The sequence below is a fragment of the Dromiciops gliroides genome, chromosome 1 (assembly GCF_019393635.1).
Source record: "Dromiciops gliroides isolate mDroGli1 chromosome 1, mDroGli1.pri, whole genome shotgun sequence".
NCBI lineage: Eukaryota > Metazoa > Chordata > Mammalia > Microbiotheria > Microbiotheriidae > Dromiciops > Dromiciops gliroides.
The window spans coordinates 546602324-546619696 of record NC_057861.1 but is presented as its reverse complement, the minus strand read 5'-3'; the positions used below and the strand labels follow the sequence as shown (position 1 = coordinate 546619696).

Below are 17373 nucleotides of genomic sequence, written 5' to 3'. Positions count from 1 at the left end.
TGATCATAGAAGCACCTACCTCGCAGTGTTGTTGTGAGGGTCAATGAGATTATATTTGTAAAGTATTTTGCAAACATTAAAGCACTCATCTATGATTAAAGAAGTGGGCACTGTGCAATCACACATACCTTAAATGCACTTAAACTTCATAAGGGAATGAAGTAACTGGCAGATTTGGAAGCAGGGCATCACAGAAGAGCTAAGAGATCTGCCCCTTTGCCTTCTTCCTGTGATTCTTCTTTCCACTTTTTAATGAAATCCTCTAGCACCCTGCAAATATGAGGATGTTCTAAGGCTTGAGATGTTGTCTATAAACCAGTTTGTTCACAGAGAAACCACTCTGCTGAATATAAGGTCGTTTCCTTAGAAGAGATTAGATAGTATGAGAGAACTTGTTTTAAAATGGCTTTTGTTACACCATTTCATTCCTTCAAGAAACAGAACTCGGCTTCTAGTTCTGGCTCTGCACTCATTCATTCAGTGTGTGAACTTGATCAAATTGAACTCTCTGAAGCCGTTTCCCTCACTATTAGTGAACTAACTGCGTTCTATTTGTCACTTATAGCTATGTGACCTTGGGCAAATAACTTAAACACTTTGTGCCTCTTTGGGAAAAGCAGGGTTCATACACTTTGGTCCCTCGGACCAGCATTCAAGGCCATGTCGATATTTTTAAAGCCCCAAAGTGAGACGTTGCATTAGTTTTGACTTGTATAACATATGATTTAGTTAAGAATAGAGCCTTCTCCGCTTCTCCCAGCCTCTTTTTTTTTTGTCTCCAGTGAGGACCACATATCCCAGGATGCAACGCTGTTCATCCAATCCTGGAAGCCAGACAGACGACACGCGTAGTCCTTCGGGAATTGTAGTTTTTGTTGTGTACCCCCTGAGCGGAGGCAGTCGTATTACTCCCGCCGTCCGACACCGGAAGTGCCCTGCCTGGGAGGCGGAGTGAAGGTAGTGGCGGCGGCGGCGGCAGCGGTTGCCAGGTGCCGGCGTTGCCGCCTTGAGACCCGTAATATGGCGGGGAGGAGGAGGAGGAGACGGCGGCGGAGCGGGCTACGCTCTGCAGATATAGCCTAATCCTTTTGTTTCCTCCTGAGGTCGTGGAAGGAGGGAAAGAAAGAGAGAGAACGAAGGAGCGCTGGGGGTTGCGGAAGAGAAGTAGGTGGGTACATGGGGGCGCTGGGAGCTTCGCCCGGGGGCGGGGGCGGGGATGAGGCGGCGCCCCGGTTGAAGGGGCTTCCGTACCTTTTCCTGGCAGCCCCGGCGGTCTCTCGTCTGCGCTGCCCGGCTACTTGGGGAAAGGGGAGGCCGGGGTGCATTTGTGGTAGGTTTTGGAACGATCATGATCATGATCATGATGATGATGGTGGTTATGAAGATGATGGGTTGATGGAATTGCGGGTGTAGACTAGACCCGAGCTTAATGCTCGCTGTCGGTAGGTGGGGTGAGGTAAGGGGAGGACTGTAATGCCTGTGGGAAGCATGGAGTGGGGAGTCTGTACTCATCTTATTTAAACAAGCAAAAAAAGAAACAACAACAAAACCCAACACTCAGTTCTTTTCCACGCTGGGAATTGCATGTCTGTCTTCCACTGTGCTTGGGAGGGATTGATTGCCTGATCCTCCCTTTGCTTTTCTGCAGAGCACTTCTCTTGCTGAGCATGCATAAGGATCACTATTTATCAGTTAATTCTTTGTAGCAAGCTCATCTCTAAAGTTCAGCTGGTGTTTGCTGGTGTTGCCAAGCTCTTTAGTATGGGCGTTAGGCATTTAAAGACAAAAATGGGGGTTTGGGGGGAAAAAGTGGCCCTGCCCACTGGGACATTACTTTCTTCTGAGTAGAGCAATATGTAAACAGATGAGTAAATGTATGATAATTTGAGGAGGGAGAGATCCTATTGGCAAATGGGTAGATCAGTCTAAGGAGTACCAGAGCTGAAAGGATAATAGGATTTCCTTAGGCTGGGGTGAGGTGGTGAATTGGGGAGGGAGGGTTAACCAGCTTGAAAGCTGGAATTGGAATGTTTGAGGTCAGGAAATAGCAAATAGGCTAGTTTGGCTGGAAAGGAAGAATCCTGAAGGTGAATAGGATAAAAATGAGTCTAGAAAAGTAGGCTGGTACCAGATTGTGAAGAGCTTCAAATGCCAGGCTGAGAAATCTATATTTGACCCTGGAGACAATAGGGAACCAACCAAAGTATTTTGAGGAGGATCTTGATGTAATCAGACTTAAGTTTTAGGAAAATTATTTTGGCTGCTATGCTGAAGATAAATTGGAAGGGGGAGAGATTGGAATTATGGTAACCAATTAATTAGGGTATTGTAGTTCAGGTAAGAGGTGATGAGAGTTGATTTATTTTGAGTTGAGGGGGACAGATGTGAAAGGCTGTTGTGGAGCTAATAGAATTGACAACTGATTGGATGCGGGGAATAAGGGAGAGAAGAATAAAAATGAGCTCTCTGAAGTTGTGAACCAAATGACTAGAGTAGATTTTGTTGATCTTTATTGCTAGGTTACTACAATAACTCTGTCTTATCTTGCATAGTTGTATCTCTTACCTTTTCTGAAATTTCTGGTAGAAAGGAATATTAGATTTCTAGAGTGCTGAATTAATAATGAATAGGGTCCTAATATTGTGGGATTGCTACAGGATTTTTAGGAAAGGGTGGATCACTCAATTATGTCCAAATCAGGAGCAGCTATACAGAGGGAATTTGTGGTTTAGTAGTTATATTTGAGGTGGCTTTGTGGCCTGGGATGGCTTTATGGCCAGAGGCCCCCTTTAAGTAAAACTTATTAACAGTGGATTGTGATGTGAGTAATTCAGCATCTATCTGCCTAATCATATGTAACATAGATTACTCACTTTTTAAATGGTTGACATTGTAATTTAGAGGTAATAATTTGCCCATCAGAGGAGGGTTGCCATTGAAATCATCCTTCTCTAAATTCTCCTGTTCCTGGATTTGAGTTTCTTTTTTGAAGGACTTGGAAATGGGAATCATTGATAGCTGCTTTCTTGAGATCAAGTTGATTAACTTCTACTAGTAGATAGAAGATTTCTATTTCTAAATCACCGTTGCATTTTGCAAGAGGCCCTCTGTAAATAGAACTTGAAGCTGTGTGTTTGATATGTAGTATTGTTAGAACATTCTAGGGCATTTTGTTTCCAAGATTCTCATGAGACAAACTTGTAAAACTTGGCATGATTGACAGAGGTAAAATGGAATGTTAAGGTTAGCTTTATTGTGTTCAGAGAGAAATTATTTAAATATACAGTGCATAATAAAAATCTGTAAAAGTAGATGCTTTTGTGAATGGAGTTAAAACTATTTTTTTCAGTATCCACTTTGAATCCAGGATCATTTGTTTTCTTGCTTTTCTTCTGTAAGAAGAAAAGAGTTCTGTAAGTGGAGTCAGGAGAACCTGTGTTCAAATCAACCAATCAATAACATTTATTAAACATCTATACTATGTGTCAGGCATTGTACTAGGGGATACAAATACAAAGAAGGAAACCTTAGATTATACTACTTACATTAGTTGTGTGACCAAGGGCAAGTCACTTAAACAATTTACACCTTTTTCTTCATTTGTAAGGCAGTCATCATACCTGATAGGGTTGTTGTGAGGAACAAAATGGAATGTAAAGCATTTTGCAAACCTGAAAGCACTATATAAATGTTAGTTTTTGTTAAATGATGTTTTAATGAGAACTTGAAAGTGTCCAGCTTTGAAGTGAGTATACATAAGTATACATATTGTCTCAATGGAGCAAAACTTGTTGAAAAAATTGACATCAAATTTTTATGATTCTATTTGAAGTACTTTTGGGAAATTTTTCAAAGTCAAAATCATGTTAAAATTTGGCTGACAGAAGAAGTCTTGTTATTATGAATAGCGGAGATTCCCTAGATAAGAGGGAAAATAAATCTTATTTTCCCATTAACTTTATTTTAATTTCAGTAATTCTTTATTTTTGTTTTCAGCTGAACATTAGTTAGCTAGAGCTCCCAACACTAGTTTTAAATAACTAGCTATGTGAACCTTTGGAAAATCATTTCTCCTCTTTGGACCTCAGTGTTTTCACTTACAAAATGAGAAACTTTCTAGATCTCCACGGTTTCTTCCAGTTATAAAATTCCATTAAATTTTAAAGTTTCTTTGGTCTGGAGTCTCTTTGTCAAATAGTAACTTGTAAATCAATACTTAAAGAAACATGGTTTTATTGGTTTCCTTGTAATGAAGTCAATCTATACTAAGAATATTTACATTTTTAAAAAATGTTTCCATTTCTTTTAAATTTAGCATGCTTTTTTCCCGGGGGGGGGGGGGGAGTGAAGCAATTGGGGTTAAGTGACTTGCCCAGGGTCACATAGCTAGTATGTGCAAAGTGTCTGAGGCCAGATTTGAACTCAGGTCCTCCTGAATCCAGGGCCAGTGCTCTATCCACTGTGCCACTTAGCTGCCCCAATTTTAGTATGCTTTAAAAAATGTTTTTTTCACACTCAATGGGCATCCAGTAAATTCTTGGTTGATTGATATGAATGAGTAAATTAATACCATAGCTGGTTTCTTCCTGGCTACTTTTATAGATGCCATTACAAAGAAATAGTAGAATTACTAGAAGAATTATGTTATTTTTGTCATTGTTAAAATTTTCCATAATAAAAATGCATTAAGGGGCAACTAGGTGGCGCAGGGGATAAAGCACTGGCCCTGGACTCAGGAGGACCTGAGTTCAAATCTGGCCTCAGACACTTGACGCTTACTAGCTATGTGACCCTGGGCAAGTCACTTAACCCTCATTACTGTGCAAAAACCAAAAAAACAAAAAACCATTAATACACAGTCATGGAATATTTGCATTTCTTAAATTCCATACATTAGAAAGGACTTGGCCAGAACCATAAAATAAACCATGCTTTTAAAATACGTAAAATCTTATCTCATTGATATATCAGCTTCTCTGGCTATTTAGGAGGGAAGTTTTATTGACATGGGTAGGTATAGTTTTTCTTCTATACTGTACCCCATTTCTGAAAACCTAATAATACTATAAATTAAATCTAAACGTATTAAATGGGTAATGGAGAGTATCTTTGCAACATCTGGAGAAATTGAAGTCCTCCAGTATGTTGGGTAGATCTTTTGCGATGAACTCAAGGGAGTAAGTACATGGACAAGTATATGGATGTATTGCAAATTGTATCATTAGAGAGAACATCAAAATTTATAAGTTCATAGATCTTTTTTTATATTTGAGAGGTCTGATTATGTGGGTATTGAGATATTTGAGGGTTTCCCCCATTTAATGCTAGATTCCTTTTGTTCTTAAAATCACTTTGCTTTCTAAAAATTCAGTTACATATAGATACCCATAAACATGTCAGTTGCACATAGTAGAATATACCTGTATAGTAGTATGTTGATGTGCCTTCGTTTGAGTTAGCTACTATTTAAGTCTCACAATTATGGATTTAGTTTTCAGAATAAACAATTTTAGTAGCAGGTACTTTAAATTTGGGAGATATTTGTTATACATTAAATCATTTTCCAGGTACCTTAAGTTATATTTCATGTGTTTTTAGCTTTTTTTTTTAGGAAGCATTAATATTGTTTTTATTCTTGCAGCTTAATTGCGTGATAATGGAGGAATATGAGAAGTTTTGTGAGAAAAGCCTCACCAGAATCCAGGGAGAGTCACTATCTGGAGAAACTTTTCCACCTAGTCAACCTGAGAATATTTCACTCATTCGTTTCCATGGAGTTGCTGTGCTTTCTCCATTGGTAAAATTTCTTTATTTCCAGTTGATGGCTAGAGGTTATATTTTTTCCACTTATATAAATGTCTGTTTGGTAACATTAATATTTTAGATAAATGAAGTCAATTAACTTGTTCCCATTACTCCCACCCTTTCACACTAACCAGGGCAGTGGAATCCATTCTTAACATGTTTTTTTTGTTGTTTTTTTTTTTTTTGCAAGGCAATGGGGGTTAAGTGACTTGCCCAGGGTCACACAGCTAGTAAGTGTCAAGTGTCTGAGGCCGGATATGAACTCAGGTCCTCCTGAATCCAGGTCGGGTGCTTTATCCACTGCGCCACCTAGCTGAGCCAACCCCCCCCCCCTTAACATGTTAATTCATTCTGTAGTGCCAGTTTGGTATTATACTGAGATGGACAGCCTTGGAGTCAGAAAAATCTGGGTTCATTTCCTGCCTCTGACACATGCTAGCTATGGCAGTGCTCAGTCAGCAAGTATTTATTAAGCTTTTATTTTGTTCTAGCCACTGGACTTAGTGCTGGAGATACAAAGAAATGCAAAGATAGAGGCCCTGCACAAGTAGCTTGAATTTGAATGAAGGAGAGAACATGCAAGATATTAGATAGAGAGAGAGAGAAAGAGAAAGATACTAGCTTTGGAATTTGAGTGGGATCAGGAAAGGCTTCTTTAAAAAGGTGGCACTTGAGCTGAGTCTCAAAGGAAGCCAAGAGGTACCAGTAACAGGGAAAAAGTACAGTGTCTGGGGACCAAGGGTCATGTGGTAGGAACAACATGAAGACCAGTGTTGCTGGACTGTACATGAAGTGGGTTGAAAAAAGAATAAGAGTCCTGAGAAGATAGGTTGTGAAGGGCTTTTAAAAACCAGAGGATTTTATAGTTGATCCTGTAGGTAATAGGGATTCACTGGAATTTATTGGGGGTTATATGGTCAGTCTTATGCTTTAGTAATATCATTTTTTTAAGTGTTTTGTTTTGTTCTGTGGGGCAGTGACAGTTAAGTGACTTGCCCAGGGCCACACAGCTAGTAAATGTCAAGTGTCTGAGCCCCTATTTGAACTCAGGTCCTCCTCAATCCAGGACTGATGCTTTATCCACTGCGCCACCTAGCTGCCCCCAGTAATATCATTTTTGCAGTCTGGGTTAAAGATGAATGAGAGGGGGAAAAAAAAAGATGAATAAGAAGAGAGACCCACCATCAGGCTGCTGCAATAGGCCAAGTGTGAAATGATAAGGGCCTGTGCCAGAGTGGTGATTGTGTAAGTGGAGAGAAAGGGAAATGATGTTGTGAAGGTAAAATAAACAAGACTTGAGAACAGATAAGGATATATGTGGTGAGTGTGAGGGAGGAGTTAAAGATAGTACTGTTGGCCTGGGTGATGGCTTTGACAGTAATAGGAAGAGGAGAGGGTTTATGGGAAAAGATGAGTTCCATTTTAAATGTATAAAATTTGTGATGTCTACAGAACATGCAGTTTGAGATGTCTAAGAAGTAGTTGGTTGGAAAGAGACTAGGGTTGCATATAAAGATCTGGGAGTTATTTTCATATAGGTCATAATTTAACTCATTAGAGCTAAAAATCACCAAGCAAGATGGTAGACACAAAAGAAGGCCTAGGGCAGAACCTTGGGAACCCATATGGTTAGTAGTCACAACCTGGATGAAGAACCAGCAAGGGAGACTTGAGGGGTGTTCAAACAGGTGAAAGGAAAACCAGAAGAAAGAACTGTTTGAAAAACTTAGGAGAGGGCAGCTAGGTGGCGCAGTGGATGAAGCACTGGCTTTGGATTCAGGAGGACCTGAGTTCAAATCCAGCCTCAGACACTTGACACTGGCTGTGTGACCCTGGGCAAGTCACTTAACCCTCATTGCCCCACAAAACAAAACAAAAAAACAAAAAATTTGAAAAGAAAAAGAAAAACTTAGGAGAGGGGGCATCCAGGTGGCAGAGTGGATAAAGCACCTACCCTGGATTCAGGAGGACCTGAGTTCAAATCCGGCCTCAGACACTTGACATGTACTAGCTGTGTGACCTTCTCCCACCCCCACCCCCCACCCCCCCACCCCGGGGAAAAAAAAGAAAAACTTAGGAGAGAGTATCTAGGAGAAAGTGATAGTTGGTATCAAAGGCCATAGAGAAGTCAAGAAGGATAGAGACAGAGAAAAGCCAATGAATGTGGCGATTAAGAAATTATTGGTAATTTTGGAGAGAGCAGTTTCAGTTAAATGATAAGTCAGAATCAAGATTGCAGAGAGCTTATATGAGAGTGACAGGAGAGAAAGTGGGAGGCATGGATTGTATGTAGATTGATTTCCCGAGAAGTGTAGCTACTAAAAGGGAGGAAAGGTAGAAGAAAACAGATAGCAGGGATGGCTTTTTTTAAAATGGAGGAAATGGATGTATTTAGGCAGCAGATGGGAAGAAATTGAAGCTTAGTGAGAAAGTAGGTATGAAAGAGAGGCAGTCTTCTGAAGAAGGTGTGATGAAATGGGATCATTTGCACAGTTAAAGGGATCTGCCTTGACAAGGAGAAGGATTACCTCTTCATGTGAGATTGATGAAGGAGATGTTGGGAAAGACATTTAAGTGATATAAAGTCGATGAATGGCCTAATTTTTTTCAAATTAGTATGAGGCAAGATTGGGATAGCTGGGTGGTACAGTTAATAGATTGCAGGGCCTGCAGTCAGGAAATCCTGAGTTCAAATTTGGCCTCAGACACTAGCTGTGTGACGCTGGACAAGTCACTTTACCTTCTTTACGTCAGTTTCCTCATCTGTAAAATGAGCTGGAGAAGGAAGTATGAAGTGCTCTAGTGTCTTTGCCAAGAAAGTCCCAAAGGAGTATGTCACAGAGTCAGACACAAGTGAAAATGACTAAACAACAATAGATGAGGCAAGGTTCTCAGTTGATAGTATAGGGAGAAAGGGTACCATGAGCTTCTTGAAAGGGCATGAAAAGGTTTGGAGCAGTCGTCATGGTGAGAAGGTGGAGGTTTGTGTGTGAATTAATTAGAAAAGTATAAAAGATTGCCTTGCTACAGGGAGGGTCCCAGTTGAGATCATACAACATAGATTTGGGATGGATGCCATGAACACAGTTTTGTGATTTTGTCCAGCTCATGTCAGCGGCACAGGAATAGAGCAGAGGGGACAAATGGTAGGAGTTTGGGTTGGGGTTTGGCAAGGAATGATTGGCAGTAGGTCAGTGGGGCAAGGGAGTATAGAGGACTGCATAGAGTTAGATTGAGGGGTCGAGATAGGGAAGAGAGAAGAGGGTAGCTAGTTTTGGGTTGATAGCCTGGGAAAGATGTGAGAGGTAGAAGGATGAGAGACCACAATGAAGCTGAGGAACGATAACAAACAATGTAGTAGGGATCATAAAGCAGAAGGAAATTATCATCTTTCCTGAACCCATTATTTTTTCAAACTTCCCTCTCTCGACTGAGGGTACTACTTTCCTTTGAGTCACACAAGTTTGCAACCTCAGTTATTTATCCTCAGCTTCTCATTACTCCTTACCAAGATATGTTGCCAAGACTTGTCAGTTCTACCTTAAAACCATCTTGTGCATCTCTTCTCTTCTTTCCAATAAGTAATACTACCCTAGCTTGGGCCCACATCACCTTTTACCTGGACTATTACAATATCCTTTCGATTGGTGTCCCTGCCTCAAGTTTCTTCCTCTTATACATAGCTGCCAAAGTGATAGTCCTAAGGCATGAAGTCTGACCATAGCACGATCTCAAATGAGATCATGTATGTAAATCACTTTGCAAACCTTAAAGAATTATTAAATGTTAGTTATTATTATGTCTTTCCCTTGCTCCATTAAATTTCAGTGGGCCCCTGTTATATCTAGAATCAAATGCAAAGTCTTCCTTTATAAGCTTTTTTAGGCCTTTAAACTCTCTTCATATTGACTCTGTCTGTCAGTATGTATGGTATTTCACACTCTGCAGTTTCTGCCTGTGCAATGAAGGGGGCGTTACATTTACTTAGCTATCCTCTGAGGCCAAGCTTATCATTATAATTACACAGTATTCCATTTAATTTTATTGTATCCTCAGTGTTTTGCACATGGTAAGCATATAATAAATGCTTTCTCATTCATTATTTTATTGTTCTTTCTTTTTACATTGTTTCTGTGTATAGTTTTTCCTGTTCTGCACGCTTCACACTGCATCAGTTTTATATACGTTTTCCCATGCATCCTTCATTTTTGTCATTTCTTATTGTACAATAAAATTCCATTACCTTCATTACATTCAGTTTGTTTAGTCATTCCCTGATTGTTAGGTGTCTACTTAATTTCCAGTTCTTTGCTACCACAAAAACAAATGAAACCCTGCTATGAACATTTTGGTATCTTTCTGTCTTTGATTTCCAGGAAGTATATGCCTTATAGTGATGGGATCTTTGGGCTGAAGGGTTTGGGCATTTTAGTAACTTTTGTTTTTAACATAATTACAAATTGCTTTCTGTAATGGTTGGGTTAATTTACAATTCCATAAAAGGCGTGCCGTTCTACTTCCCTTCCTAAATTAATATTTATATCTTTTGTCATCTTTGCCAATTTGCTGGGTATCTAGTGAAGCCTCATAGGTGTTTTGATTTGAAGATTGGTAGCTTTTGTTTTTATTTCAGATCCTGTACCTTTTTACTGACATGTACAAAGATAAAGAACTAGAAATACATTTTCTCTGGAATAGTGACAAATAGGATCTTTTTGTCTTTTTTCTTTATCGGGACTATTTGTAGTTTATTTTAAAGGCAAAAATGGGTAAAACATTTCAATGAGGGAATAAAAATTGATGGATTTAACATATTTAACTGAGAACAGGAACTTAATGCCATTTCAATGATGTAAAAATGTCTAATATCTGGCTCATTTAAGAGTGTTTGATAAAAGTGAACAAGTTTTTACAGATTTATTTAGTCACTTTGTTAGCCACTGGTTTTGTTACTGACTGGTTTTAAAATTTCTCCTTGATCATATCGTGTTTTTGCTACTAAAAAAAATACTTTGCTAAATACTTTGCTATTATATTTCACAGCTCAATGTTGAGAGAAGAAAAGAAATGCAGCAAGAGAAGCAGAAAGCACTTGACATAGAAGCACGCAAACAGATTAGTAGGAAGAAAGCCTTACTGAATCGTGTCCAGGAGATTCTGGAAAATGTTCAGGTGTGTGATAAAGTCAGTTCCCCAAGATATTTATTTATAATTCTTAGGTTGTTAACGATCCACTATGTTAACCATCATGTTTGAGAAGTCACAGTTTGTGATTTTTTTTCTATATCTGCACAAAAAATGTGCTTGTTTCTAAGTGATGACTGATGACTAGTACTTAGATCAGTGAATGGTTAGACAAGGGGCCCATACACGAATATAATAGCTATTGTTTGGGTCTTGTTACTATTGTAAAACACTTGGCTGTTTAGTTGCAAATTCCTGGATGTATTTACTGAGGTTTACTTTTGTACTTATTAGTTGGCTCTCCCAGTTGACCAGTAATCTCATTTTCATTCTCTGACAAGGTAAATAATCCATAGAAACTCATTTTAGGTAAAATTATGCTCTTGAGTACCCAGGGACAATTTCTGTGAATGTAAATGAAATAGAAGATAGAATTATCTACATGTAGCTGGGGGCTATTTTATTTGCTTTGTTTACCATTTGCAATTAATTCTAAAACTCTTTTACTGCACTGCATTTCTTTTGAAAGGCCATGTAAACAAGCACTACAAATGAAATAAAGGCTCTCCCTTTGAAAAAAACAAACCCAGCAGCTGCCAGCATGTTCAGTACCTTAATGCTGCTGGTTACGTATTTTGTTGTTTTCTTAATCCCCAGGGTTTGTGGTTGGACCTGTGTAATTGCACACTCCAGTTGATATTAGCATCATGTTTTAGGATATCACTGGGTAACTGATAAACTCACTGATGTTTATCTGAGCTAAGTTTCATAACAATAGTAATCAACCTAGTCAGTACACATCATAAATTCTAAAATCACAAAACACATATATACCTATAATCAGTTGTCATGTAGGCTATGACGTTAATATTGTAAACAATTAAAAAGAAAATTGAATGTTATTGTTTTCAAAAGATTACCAAAATAAATTACACGATAGAAATAGGATTATTAGAGTTAGAGAATAATCTCTTTTAAATGAACCTTTGAAATATTGGCACTTCAGATTATTTTTATGAATCATGCAGGTTCAGATATTTTATAGAAAATGCACAATTTTAAAAAATGTTATCTACTATAATCAAAACTTCAAGTCATATGTAACCTATATCAGATTGCTTGCTGTCTTGGGGAGGCAGAAAAATTTGGAACTCGAAATCTTACAGAAATGAATGTTGAAAACTTAAAAAAAAATACTATTGCTTATTGAAAAAATAAGCATCATTTGAGATAAAACTATTGGCTGTTGTGGTTACTCTGGCAAAATAATCCATGCTGTTTAGAACTGCAGATCTGTCCATGGTTTTAGTGAGCAGGTAGAGGATTTGCTTTAACTGTTATATAGTGTAGTCAAAGTGGACTGGACTGGGAGCCAGACGACCTGGGTTCTTTCCAGGCCTAGCTTTGACCTTAACTTTGGGGCCTGGAACAAAATCAGTTCACTTCTGTGGCTATCAGTATCCTCCTCAGTAAAATGGTGAGAAAAGAGTAGTGTGAAATTAAAGAATCCCCTTATGTCCCTTCTAGCTCTGTTGTGCTAAGTATGGATATAGTTATTTTTCCTTCTATGTATGGAAACAAGGTGGTATTGTTGTAATGTTTACTGCTTACTGCCTGGAAACCATTATGTCTGGGGATTTGTAAGGTAAGAGGGGAGTATGTGTTGTCCTATTTTAGATACTCTGCCGTTAGGAGACATGGGTGGCAGCACCCTTTGTTATAGTCAAACTTGCTTGGTATCAGAAAACATTCTAGTTCAAGCTATATTTGCCAATTATGCATCTGCATCTTTCCAGAGGGAAATATCTAGGACTCAAGATGTTATTTTAATGTGCTCTGTGAAAGTTTTCTTGCGTTTATATTTTACTCATTTTTAGTATTGTTTGCTATTTATTTATTTGCATGTGATCTCTACATATCTCCTTATCCAGAAATACCTTCTTTAGTACAAGGGTCCTTAACCTGCTGTCCATAAATTAAAAAAAAAATATCATGTGTTGTGTATCTTTTTAATATTATGTACTTTAAAACATTATTCTGAGAAAGGCCCTAGGCTTCATTAGAATGCTGAAGGGTTCCATAACACAGAAAATTTAAGAACCCAGTTCTAGTTGTTTTTAAACACTGCCAGATTATGGTTTAGCCTTGTTTTCCTTAAGTAAATAATTGTTAATACTGAGATATTACTAAACTTTGAATAAGCATTTGTTAAGTCTGTTTAATCAATAAGAATGATAACAACAACAAACATTTATATATAAGAATATGATCTCATTTGTTCCTCAAAACAACTCTGGGAGTTAGGGGCTATTATTACCCTCATTTTATAGATTAGAAAACTTGAGGCAGATAGAATTTAAGTGACATCCTTAGGGTCACTCAGCTAGTAAGTTTCTATGCCAAGATTTGAACTCAGGCTTTCCTGACTGCAGGTCTAGCGCTCTCTATCTACTGTATTACCTAGCTGCCTCAATCACAATTTATAGAATGTTTGTAGTTTTGTTCTAAAGAATCAGTTATTTTGAACATCGAGTTACTTTACACGTTAGTTTCTTATAAAGCATCACTTTTGTATGACTAATAGCTTATGTTATGCTTTGGTATCCCAATATGAAAGTTATCATGGGAGGAAATATTACTATGATAACATAGCCATCACACAGTTGAAAAAATTCTCTTAAGAATAGTAAGTAGCATTTATCTTTGATAATGCTGATTTTTTTCCTTAATAAAGACAAATGTAATTGTGCATAATATATAGACACATATTTAAGTTGACTTAGATAAGACTTTTCATCTTGTTCTTTAAACAATCTAGCTAGGGGCTGCTAGGTTGTACAGTGAATAAAGCACCTACTCTAGATTCAGGAAGATCTGAGTTCAAATCCGGCCTCAGACACTTGACCCTGGGCAAGTCACTTAATCTTCATTGCCCCACAAAACCAACCCCAAAAACCCACAATCTAGCCTGATTAGTGGAGTCCTCTTATATAGGTTTCAGATCCATCTGCTGCTTCAGGTAATCTGTGGCTGTCTTCTGAACTAGGAGTGTTCCCCAAGGTTCTGCCCTAGACCTCTCCCTCCACACTTTTTCTCTCTCTTGATAACCTCATCAGCCCACATGCTTTTGACTATCCTTCCTATCTGGGGATCTGTGTATTTAGCCCAGCTGTCTTCTCTGAGCTCCTGTTCTGTATCACTGAATGCTTAGTGGAAATTTAAATTAGTGGAATTTTAAACTGTATGCCCCAGAGTCATCTTAAGCACCATTTCTAAAACTGGGCTCATTGTCTTTCCCTCCAAACCTTCCCCTTTTCCTCCAGACTTTCTTTTTTCTGTCAAAGGCATCACCATCCTTCTAGTATCCTACGTCCATAACCTTGGCATTATCCTGGACTTTTCACACTCCTTTATCCCATCTAATCATTTGCCAAATCTTGCCATTTCTACCTTTACAACATCTATCGCATTTTGCCTCATCTATCCACTCACATAACTGCCACCTTAGTTCAAGCCCTCTCCTAAATAATTGCAATGTTCCCCCTCATTAGTCTCCTTCCTCAAATCTTTCCCTGCTCCAGTGCATCTTACACTCTGCTGTGAAAGTATTTTTCTTTAACCCCGGATATGATGGTGTGGTTCCCCTACTCAGGAAATTGCAGTGGCTCCCCATTGCCTCTAAGATCAAAAATAAACTCCACTGTTTAACTTTAAAAGCCATACACAGCCAGCTCCTTATCTATCTTTCTGACCTCATCTCACTTGGTCATTGTTTGGGTTTTGATGGCTCAGAGTAAGTGTTAATAGCAATCATTTCTGTTCTGATCAGAAACCCTGAGAGTCTTCCCTTGTCTGTTTGATTTTTTTTTTTGAGTAGGCAAATTAGGCCATCTTTTGCCTCATTTCTTACCTAGTCTTAAATTACTGAATGGGTGTTGCCTCAGACTAAGACCTGGGAAGAACCTTAACTCAAAAAGGCCAAGGTCTCTCACTACATCTGGGGTCATTGCCAGTCATCTTGATCTATGTCTTGCCACTGGACTCAGATAACCTTGGAGGAGAGAGGCTGATGACTTTGCACAGCTCTGCCTCACTTAAATCCAGTTCACTTGCAAGTCAAGACATCACCCTCCTGACGTCCTTGGTCCTCTTCGAGAACCAAGGACAAACAACAACAATGCTGCCGTCCAGCCAAACTAGCCTTTCTTTTCCTTTGCCATGAAACTCCATCTCCCAAATGTCTGCAGTGTATTCCCTCCGTATCTCTACTGTTTAGAGTCCTTCTCTTCCTTTAAGGTGCAATTTAAGCTCTATCTTTTGTATAAAGCCTTTTCTTATCCACCCAACTGCTGATTGCCCCCCTCCCCCCAACTTCCTTGTATTTAACTGCTCTGTATATGTTTATTCGTATTATGGTTATACTATATATATTTTTATATGTACTTTTTTGTTTCCACCATTAGGACTTAAGCTTCTTGTGAATAGGGATGGTTTCATTCTTTTTATTTATGACCCCAGCTTCTATTAATGTGCCTGGCTTACAGTAGGTGCTTAAGAAATACACATTGACCTATATCAGTTGGATAACATAAAGCTTAAACAGCATTTTTCTATAACTAGAATAATCAGTTTTCACATTTTTCTTTGCAGGTCAGAAAAGCACCAAATATAAGTGATTTTGATCGGTGGGAACCTGAAGAAGTTTACCTTAATTCAGAAGTTAGAGACTTGGATGATCCCACTATACTTCCAAACAATAGTTTGCCAAGTCTTCCTGAAGAGTCTGCCTCAAAAAAGGTTGAAGAGACTATTGAAATTTTGCCTTCTGATACCACCGCTCAAGTAAAATTGAATGGGACAGAGTCAGATCAAGGTATAGGAACTTGCATTTCTGTCAAACAAAGTGACAGCCCTAATCCTAATTTGTTGGAAAATGAAAATTCTACAGAGACATCTTCAGATACCTCACAGAAGACTCTGATTGTAGATGAGATCCCCAAAAGAGAAGGAGAATTGGAGCCCTCCCTGGTCGAGGAAGCCCCCTCAGATCCTTATATGATGAGCCTTCAGAATCTTATGAAAAAGTCAAAGGAATATATAGAACGAGAACAAACTCGTCGCAGCATGAGAAATAACTCAAAGAATTGCAGTTCTGAGAGCCACTCGGACAAAGAGAATGACGCTGTTAAGATGAGCCACTCTGGGAAAGAGAATACAAGGTTTATAAGCAAAAGTTGTAGTTCAGTTTCCCTTGATAAACCAAGCCTTAATCAATCAAACATTCTTCTCCAAAGTGCTACCACCCAGATGAGCAACATGAGCGCTTTAGCTTTGGTAAGCTTCTCCAAAGCAGACATACCTGTGCGAATGGGCACGCCAACTCTTTTGGATTCGGATGAAGATGAAGATTTTAAAATCACTTCCAAATATGATCCTGAAAGTAGTGTGGTCAAAAGTTTTACAGGTTCCTATGCCAAGTTACCTAGTCCAGAGCCAAGTGTGAGTCCTAAAATGCATCGGAGACGACCTAAGTCTTCATCAACAGGTCACATACTTATAAATAACCCAGTCAATGCCTATGAATTGAGTCCCAAGGAAAAAGGAAGGGCTGTGGATTTAATCATACAAGATGTCAATGAAAAAACAGATATACCTGAGTCTGTGCCAAAATTCCCTATTGATTTAACTGAAGCTTGTTCTAGCAAAGTTCATGTTGTCAGCAAAAATGTGTCTGAAACTGGAGGTGAAGAATCAGTCTTAGGTAAATCAAATGAAATATGTCAACATTCAATCAGCCAATTAGAAAACAAAGTCATTCATGTAACTGCTACAATGGAGGGTCAAATAACATCTAATGAGAGAGAGTCACATAAAACAGACAATAATTGTACTATAGTTCCAAAATTGCACGAGCCATATGCAACAAGTCAGTGTATAGCAAGTCAAACGTGTGGAATAATGAATGTAATTAAGCCAACTCATGTGTTAGAAAAAAACTATAATTCACAAGTGGAACTGAATAAATCTTACGATGTACAAAACCCATCCCCACTACTGATGCAATGCCAGAATAAAAGACAGCAGATGGATACACCGAATGGGTCCTGTGGAAATGACCAGTTTGTGGAAAACAGTTTCGAGAAGGTTAAGCGGAGACTTGATTTGGATGTTGACGGCTTGCAAAAAGAAAACAGCCCTTATATCCTAACAGGGACAGTGGAACGGGAAAGACGACGGATACAGGAAAAAAGATTTCCCAAGGGATGTGTCTACATGAACAAGAATGAGATGTTAGAAATTAGTTCCAGAGGTAAGGGTACTCGAGAACTTACATGCAGTTGGTGCTAACCACGTACCAAATGGCAATGTTATCATAAATCTCTT

General features: G+C 38.7%; 1 protein-coding gene across 4 annotated transcripts in view; it reads left to right on the top strand.

The window, feature by feature from the left end:
- Positions 1-968: 968 nt before the first annotated feature.
- The window catches only part of CCP110 (centriolar coiled-coil protein 110), a 30627-nt gene continuing 14222 nt past the window's right edge, over positions 969-17373 (top strand). For 3 of the 4 annotated variants that reach the window (XM_043975905.1, XM_043975901.1, XM_043975904.1), the window contains exons 1-4: positions 969-1168; positions 5642-5797; positions 10849-10977; positions 15640-17299. In XM_043975905.1, the coding sequence (XP_043831840.1) occupies positions 5657-5797; positions 10849-10977; positions 15640-17299 (1930 nt within the window). In that variant the 5' untranslated portion in view covers positions 969-1168; positions 5642-5656. The remainder of the gene's footprint in view (positions 1169-5641; positions 5798-10848; positions 10978-15639; positions 17300-17373) is intronic. The other variant, XM_043975902.1, reaches the window with a different exon arrangement.